The sequence below is a fragment of the Gymnogyps californianus genome, chromosome 19 (genome assembly GCF_018139145.2).
Source record: "Gymnogyps californianus isolate 813 chromosome 19, ASM1813914v2, whole genome shotgun sequence".
NCBI lineage: Eukaryota > Metazoa > Chordata > Aves > Accipitriformes > Cathartidae > Gymnogyps > Gymnogyps californianus.
The window spans coordinates 14146807-14155889 of record NC_059489.1 but is presented as its reverse complement, the minus strand read 5'-3'; the positions used below and the strand labels follow the sequence as shown (position 1 = coordinate 14155889).

The following is a 9083-nucleotide window of genomic DNA, read 5'->3' as shown; positions in this document are numbered from 1 at the left end:
TTCTCTCTGTGAAATGGCATTTTTTTCCTTCATCTAAGAAACATTTCCCACCTTGACATGTTACCTATGTTGCTTTTTCTGCCTGTTTGATAATGCAAATAAGTGATGCAAAGAACCAGAAGAAGCAGGAGTGTTAGTAAATGATTTCTTCATTTTACAACTGTAAGGTCAAAACACAGGCCCTAAGGGAGAGTGATACCACAGGACAGACACTGAAGTCACATATGTATCTTTTAACGAAAATCATTCTGATTTTTAAGACAACTCTCTACCCAGAAGATGTCAGGGTTGGAGAAGCATGTGGCTAAACAAGTCCCTGCATGACACTCAAAGAAACAGGATAAATGCCTGCTTTAGACTGTTACGAAGATCTCAGCTTGAAGAACTGGCGAGCAACAGAGTGAAAGACCAAGCAGGTATCTGGACTAAAAAGGCAGAGCAAATCTCACAACCTGAAAAACAGACTGTAAATTGAGCCAGGAGTTATTTTTTCCTACAGCTTTGTGTTACTGTATTTTCACAAGGATGTAGCCCTCATGAACTCCACTTGAAGCCTCTGTGCATTAACACTGCTTCTGGACAGCATTACCAACTGCCCAGCAAGTCTGAGAACAGGATTGGTGGGAAGGAAGGAGGGAGGGAAGTCCTTCTAAGGATTAAACACTTATCTGTGTTCCTGTTCCCAGGAATAATCTGCATATGGCTGTATTCAAACATATTTTGAGGCCTGTGCAACCACTGACTCAGAGCAGTTGAGTTCACTTGGGAGTAACACTGACACCTCTTCAATATGTACAAACTTTACAGTTTTATGCCCATTATAAAATTTAACCAGCACAAATGTCATAGCATTGTTGTCTTCTTTGACTAAATAGACCTTGTACTAGACTATGAATTAGTCTCCAGAGACTTCAGAAAGATCTCTCTCAATTGATATTTTCTGGTTGACAAGTCTGAGATTTTTCACTGAGCCATTTTTCTGCTTATGCCCTATCAATGCTGGTACCACAAACTTTTAAATCAATTTGCCATGTAAGAACGCTCTATGTAATAGGAGAAATGTATTGCATGAGCAGTTGTTGGTTAGACCTGTCATACTGTGAAAAAAGAAAGAAAATAAAAGAGGAGCAAATAGATTAGCTGGACCTTGCTTCAAAGAAAGTGCTACATTCAGTGATTTTTGCTGGAGTAAAGTTGAGAGTGAATGAGGGTGGACAGTTGTGGCTAGCATTCAGCATTATGACCCTCCTGATTTATGTTGTTCTAGTAAAAACTCTGAACAGTAACTCAGAAATTCAAAATTCAGCTCTGCATTCTGTCTTTACCACCTAGTGCCACAGTTTATTAGTGTAATTACAATATGCGGACACTTTAATGTGGGTCTTCTGCACTGACCTAGTCCTGGGTAGCGTTAACTCTAGAGGGACCACAGAGCTCGTTCAAGTATAAACTTCAGATGATTTTTAAAAGTGAGCAGTAGTAAAAACTAACAACTTGTAGAAGTAAAAAACTGAAAACAGAGCCTCAGCTGCTGGGTGCTAGCTATCAGTGGAGAAGATCAGAGGACATGCATGCTACTAAGCAATAGTGAGGATGGACCGCAGGATACTCTGTGGATCTGCTCATCTAGGGTCTAGGCAGACCTCAGGGTTTCTTGAGCACTAGGACATTTCTTATGGTGATCTCAGAACAGCTCCAATGCCAGAGCACTATTCAGGTCTGCTGGTTTTAAACTGCTAGAGAGCTGATCTTACTCATATGGCCATTAGAAAATGTGCTTTTATCCCTTGTAGCAATACACAGACAAGCAGTTGCTACAGGGGCTTTGAAGGGCCTCTCCCTGGTCCCCAGAGTTGCCCTTAGGTGTGGCAGGGAGAAATATGTATACTGACACATCCACCCAGGAGGCACAGTAGTGCAGAGCAGCCAGTGCCCTTACTGCCAGGCCTCTAGAGTGGGCTGGATGCATTTCCACCCTGAACTACTTTTCCCCAGAGCACTTCCACACCCCATGTCCCAGTACCCTTTTTTACCACATCCAGACTTTATGTAAAGACAAGACATGGGTATACATCATACCCTTCCACCTCCTGGATTCCTCCAGAAGAAAGTTTTGGCACATGAGTAGAGGGAATCAGGTCACACTGCTGGCCAGGTTGATGGGATGTGCTAAACACAGTTTGGGTTTAGCCTATATCTGGCACTGAAAACTGGGCTACTGCCGGCCTCCACGGTCCTAGTGTTGCACCTCTGTCTGCTCTCCAGCTTAGCCGCTCAGGACACCTGTGAATTCTGGGAAGGGTACGAGCCATCCTCCAGTACGAATAGCCGCAAGTTTCATTTCTCTTGGAAATGGAGGAGGCAACATCTTCTTGACTCTCTGTATTGCCAACTCAAAGCATGACAATCGTAAGCTAGACCATAAAACTATTATATGATAAATGGTTTTATTCCCTAAGCCTTCATAACACATAGATTTATTAATGTTTTCAGGCTATTCTCTGCAACTAGAAAAATTACAAACAATTTTTTGAAAATTGAAGCTGAAATTCATTGGCAGTTTCTCCAACCTCACAGCTGAAGCTGTGAAAAAACCACTAAATGTCACAAGAATTGGAGTAAAACTTCAGCTGCTGGTAACATCATCTTTTGTACATCTAGATTCTCCCCGATCCTGCACTGACTGTGCATACTTGACAAAATATGAGCAGAAAGGATAAAAACAGCTATTACTGAGCTGCTTCCTAACAGCCAACCAGATTCAGCAAGCTTCCTACACAAAGTTTTTCTGTGTTCTAGGGCATCTTTTAATGGTTTCATGAGGTGTATATAAATATATATATGTATTTATGGAGCTGGATTGCATTCTTGCAAAACCACTGGCAAAATTCCCATGGAGTTTCAAGGGAACAGGATCAGCCCTTTAATGTTTTAATAGTTTTCTGACTTCTTATTGGCTAAAGGACAAGCTACAGTAAGCAGACTTTCTGTGAAGTTTAGAGTAAATTCTCTCTGCCTTTAATCAGAAAAAACAAAACGTAGTTGGAGTCTAGCAAACCTAGACACTTTAGTAGACTTCCACACTTATTTGTAAGAAGATTCATGAAACAGTTGCACTAATAAAAGAAGAAATTTTTACTTTTTTTCCACAGGACAGGGTGATATAATTGATCTATAGTAGAGTGAAATAACAGCATATTGGGGACAGATTTATTAGAATGGGCATAGTGACACTTTTTGGTCTCTGTTCCAGCATGGGATTCTGGTCCAGAATATCTCCCGCACCTGCCAGCTCTGTCATGATATTGTTTCTAGTGAAACAGGTAAGCTAATTCAATAATTAATAATGGACAGTATAAACATGGATTCCTAGCACATTATATTTTAACCTTCATAAACAGAATGTTTGTTTCAAAAATAGTTCTGACATAAAAATTTATGTTTATTAAAAATTAGTAATGAGAAATGTTGACTGAGAAGCTGTAGAGTTTTGTATTGGAACTCACTCTAGGTCATTTATTACAATTTTCTTCTATTAATGTTCATTCATACAGTGAATAAATTGTGTTTACATCCATTTATACAATTGCTTTTCATACCAATATTTATCTGTATTGAATTATATTTATTTTTCAATTTTCATACCAGATATCAATACTATTGCAAACCATGTTGATTTTCTACTGTTTTTCCTCTGTTCTAAAAACAGCTTTGCTTTGTTTCTAGCACTATCTTTTAGCCTTTGACTTGTATGAGGCGTGAGCATTGAATCTCACATTTGTGAAATCTGGTGTTACTGGTTTCATTCTGCACCTCACCTTCTCACAGAAGGCTAGTAAATCTGTATGTGATTTCTACTCTTATTTCTTGTAGAGATCTACTAAACCACTAACTTCTTTTTTTTCTAAATCTATAAAAAAATCTGAAAGCTTACTTTTTTATCTATATTGTCTTATAATTTGGAAGAGTTTTAGGTATTTAATGACAAAATGTCTCAGTGTAATTCACTTCAAGGCATTTTTTGCACGTTTTTAATCATTATTATTTATTTATTAATATCAACCTTGATTTCAATAAATTTAAAAAAAAATACTAAGTCGTAGTAAAGTTCAATTCCTCTGAATAAAATTCATATATAGATTTAGGATACATTTCTATGAAATAAGTGTACATGAGAATAAGTGTAATTAACAGGCTTACTTTAAAATGAAAATAATAAGGTATTTCTATCCACTCGTCCTCCATTTAACTGAGTTACTAAGGAAGTGGGTTTGCATATGTACGTGCTGTAGAGACCGTAATTGTGTTCCTAGCTTTTTTACGAAGAAAAAGTTACCAGGAGACACATATTCTGGGTTTTTTTAATAGAAAATATTCGTAATGCTTTTTTATAATTCAAATCTAGAGCTTTTCTTGCATAAATGAATATACAACTGAAACAACTCTCAGGTTTGTGAGACACCTTAAATCTGTAGGATACCTCGACCGAAGCACTGGTTCCATCAATGCTAACAGAAAATCTCCCAATTACTTCTGTGAGATCAAAACTTTACAAGACTATAAATCACAGTGAATTACTTTGTCATAGTGATTCCTGTAAGTTGTTTAAAGAAATATGTTATATTTCTTTATATTTTATTTCATAAGAAAGAAAAATTTAAAGAAATAACAATTATAAATCACTATATCCATATTTTCTAGCAAACACCTATATAGATATGAAAAATATCAGTCAGAATAAACCAGGATCATGGCTGAAAGAATAAGTAAATATTTTAGCTTTTATTTCTAGTTTATACCTAAATTGAAGGGTTTTTTCTGTCCATAATAGCATAGTCTGAATAAACAGAAACATTTCATTTCACTGTTAGCTTAGTATAAGAAATTAAAAGGGTGAAATCCTGATTATACTGTGGTCGGTTATGAAAAAAATAAATTTAAACCAGTCTGTTTGCAACCTTGGAGGTTTATTATTATAATCCACTTCCTAAGCGAGAGCTTCAGGCAGTGTTTTCTGCTGCATCCAACATATTTTTAAACAGTGGTGTTATCTTGGTGCAGTCTGTGGGCTCTGAGCAAACCAAATGAATTGAAAGACCTTTCCAGGGAAGTTTGATTAAATTTCAGTACAGGTGAGCTTTCGTGCGAGTGGGGTGCCTAGCTCGCAGGCTGAGGTGGTTCATTTGCTACCAGTGAAACTTCAGATAGCTTGAAGTGAAGAAATGTCCAGTGTAGGGCAAAAGGTCGCGGACTTTCTGAGCTTCTGTCTTGGATGTTGGAGTTTAATTTCTTCTGAGTTGGAAGTCCTGTTTAAATGCTAGTGACTGAATGTCAACTGAAACATGAAACTGAGATCAAAAGTCATGCTGAGCTGCATGTTGCCACTGCTTGAGATCACGATAAATTTACCCGAAAGCTTGTATTTCCACCACTGAGCATGCACTGTATCTAAATTTTGATAGCCCTGAGTAGCCCAAAACTTAGATCATAATAAAGCCTCACTGGGATCTGTAATCACAGACCCATGTCAGATACAGAGAGCAATTTGTCGGGTTTTGTCAGAACATACCCACAGGACTGGGCCTTCTCCCACACGTGGCAAAAGCAGGAAAAGCCCCGCGATCTCAGCAGTGATTGCTGTGCTCCTCACATTGACCCAGACTGCAGACCCTTCTCTTTCTGAGAGAACTTGCGCCCCTCTCTGAAGAATAATAGTGACATGGATGTAAGATACAGAGGCAAGCCTGTCTCTTTGATTTTTTTGTTGAATCCTTTCACTTAGTTAAACAGACATACGACATCAAGGTGTCCCACTTCCTTAATTTCCCCTTCCCTCTTAAGGCTAGTGCCTTATTCCCAGCCCACACAGTTTACCTTCTCACTGGACAGTGAATAGCTCTCTAGTGCACTTAATGCAGAAGAGCTTTAACAGGATGTCCCACTGCAGAAAACACTGAAGTCTTCTATCTGGGGCACCTGCATGAATCCCTTTCAAGCCAAGAAGGGAAAGCAAGCTGATTTTCCTCATTCCAAGGCACTGCCAGCATTCTTCATTCTTCAGCCTTTCTCTAAACATATGTCCTTATAGATTTTCCCCAAAGAGAGTGGAGACCACTGCAGACAGAATAGTCACGTACAAACAGCAAACTTGCTTTTTTTAGCTACTTTTGGTAGTCCCTGTGTAAGTAACTGATGATCAGTTCACAAGTTGCTGCCATTCAAGTCATCATCTGTTTATCATTTCTTTGGTAAGATAAAACTATGGGGATTTCTTAGTCTTTTATTTTAATGATTAAGGCCACTCCGGCACCTTCCTTACAACTTGCAAATTTATCGCCATCTCTTTTGAGATACAACCATCAGAGTTAGTCATACTACACAGGCAGAGTTGCACCAGGGACAAATACAACTCATTAATACTGTCTTGTACTCCTTTTCAACATCCTCCGTTGTATGTACAACTCCAGCAATGTCAATAGTCTCCTGTACTGCAACATTGGCTACTGGTGCCTCATGTTACTTCATTTCTACAACTAAATATAAATTCTCAAAAAGTCCTGACATGCATCTTCCAGCTGTGGCTTCTAGGAGTAAAATGTTGCATGAGGTCTATCACAGTATATGCTCTGCAGGGGGGTTCATGTTTCTCTGTGATCTAAATGTCCCTTATTAACTGGTCATTGTCTGCTCCCCTGTTAATTTCCAATCATCTGCACATTTTTTGACTAATAATTTAAATTATTTTATATGTTCTTCTAACTGTATTTCAAATTAACTTCTGAGGTCAGCTGACACCTCTTAATTTTTTATCAGGTGCAGCTCTGATTTTATATAGACTTGATTTGTTTTTTTCATCAGAAAGCCTTATGGTAGAAAACCAAGCATCTCTCAGATATTTACATCAATAGTGACCAGGTATTTGCTATCTGACTCTGCCTGCAGCTTTGCAGAAACTGACAATTACATAAGGAAGTGATGTGAAACTGTCATTTATTCCTAAACTGCTCCTCACTCTTGTTGAGTGAGCTTCTTAATGACTGTATGTCAACCTCATCTGCAGGAATGGAACCAAACAAGCAGCCAGGTAGCCGCTGTGAGGCTTTCCTTGTATTTCCTTGGCTGTTTAATGCATTTGTTTATTGGAAACCGAAGTGTTATCCTTTAAATCAAGCAGTCTTTTCTACAAATGCGTCATCTCCATGTCTTTGCCTCTTCATATGAGGTTCACTGACCCAGGAGTGTCTGAAGAATCTCCCCTGGCTCCTAGCATTTTGAGGCCTACATGAGGGAAATGTCAAGACGCTTTTTATTTTGGAAACACGCATTCCTTTCTCATGGCTGCTGTAAATATTCTCTCCTTATCTTGCAAGCCCATCAGAGGAAGAATAATTATAGCCTTTCTACTCCCTGGAATTTAAAGTAGGGTGTCTGGAAATTAGCTGAGAGACTAAAAGCAGGAGTATTGGGCAGGCAACATTTTACACAGCAAAAGCATGAAAGAGTGGTCTCATGCAACAGCTGGTAATAGTCTCCACTGTTCTTGTTTTGAAAGTAAATCAATACGATTTTCTTTATTTTTCCAACAAACATAGGTTCAAAGAAAAAGATACAAGTGAAGTTCACAGCCATACATTGTCCTGGTTATTTATCTCAGCCCTTGGCATATCACCAAGCTCAGAGAAGCTCAGGACAACCACACATGTGTGAAAGGCAGTTTCCAAAAAGGGTCTAGTCCAGACAAAAGGAACTTGATTTTCGCTGGAGAGCTGAAAAGTATCTTTTCATATAAGGATTGTTGCTTTTTAGAAAACCTATATTTAGTCTGCTCTCCAAAATTTGGTCATTGCAATTGGTAACATTTTCAACCAGTAGTGAATTTTTCATTTTTGGTGACTTATAGTGACAGTGTTCTTTAACTACTTGCCCGCCTCTGGCCTCTCAAAGCCCTGGTTTCAGGAGACCAGCTGGCATAATACACAGAGACTGCTTAGGCTGATGTTCTTTTCCCTGGATAAATAATGATCAAGTCATCACGTTGATACTGAACTGTAAGCAGTATCTAGTATTATCCTTTCTCTACTGCTTTGCTCCTAATTGGGCATTTCTTCAACAGCCCAAATCTAACACGTCACCAAGCAATTTTGCGTTTAACTCTTCTATTTTTAGCCGTTCCTTTCCTAAACAGTAATTATCAGCTATGGCCCTCTTAAAGGCCTCTGCAGTCAGAGTGTTGTGTGATAAAGATGTGTCAGAAAGATGAATATTTACAGAGAGCAAGTTAAAATATGTGAGTCCCCTCGGGACAATTGCAACCCTTACATTGATAAGGTGATATGCCACAGATGTCCACCACATCCTAAACACATCAGTCACTATATATAAAATCATTATTAAAATCTGTCTATAGCTGGGAATTTTTTTTTTTTTAACAGCAGAGCAGATTTTATATTAAGAGTAATTTTATCAGTAGACACAAATTTAATTCTCTCCTCTGTGCTAACAACATTCCTGATCTCACCCTTTCATGCTAACATCTAGGTCTCTTTCCTTTCTGCTTATCTGCTTCCCGGTGCCAAGGGAGTGACTCAAGGTCAGCATGTCCAAGCAGGGCTGCTAAGCCTCTTCTCTCATTCCCTTTTTGAACACCACTGGCAATCCCTTCAACCTCTGTGTTTCTTCTGTGTGTTTCTGTGGCCGCAGTGCCATCCATGTCTTATAAATGCAGCAATCCTCTCCCATACAACCTGCCAGAATTTGTCCACCAGAGCAAGTGCCCATTTAGACACCAACACAGTTTTTTGCTTCATTTGTGTTCTCAGCCTATCTTCACCCAGAAAAGAAGAGAGTGGGTGATAGGTCCAGTAGGACCCTTTGGATTGAGGGTGGATTGTTCTTGCTTTTAGGAGCAGCTAAATGCATTTGGGGACAGAAGCTTCCAGAACACAGCACAGGGTGAGTGGGCAAAGAGAAAGAGCCAGAGCAAGGAGCCAGGAGCCCTCAGCATAGGAGCAGCCAAGAGGAGCAGGCAGCTCTTGTAATCATGGAATGGTTGATTTCGAGACACCAGAGGGGACTCCACAGAA

General features: G+C 39.1%; 1 protein-coding gene across 1 annotated transcript in view; it reads left to right on the top strand.

Moving 5' to 3' along the window:
* The first annotated feature begins 3218 nt into the window (after positions 1 to 3218).
* The window catches only part of GLP2R (glucagon like peptide 2 receptor), a 45982-nt gene continuing 40117 nt past the window's right edge, over positions 3219 to 9083 (top strand). Inside the window, exon 1 of the mRNA XM_050908600.1 lies at positions 3219 to 3323. Within this exon, the coding sequence (XP_050764557.1) occupies positions 3219 to 3323 (105 nt within the window). The remainder of the gene's footprint in view (positions 3324 to 9083) is intronic.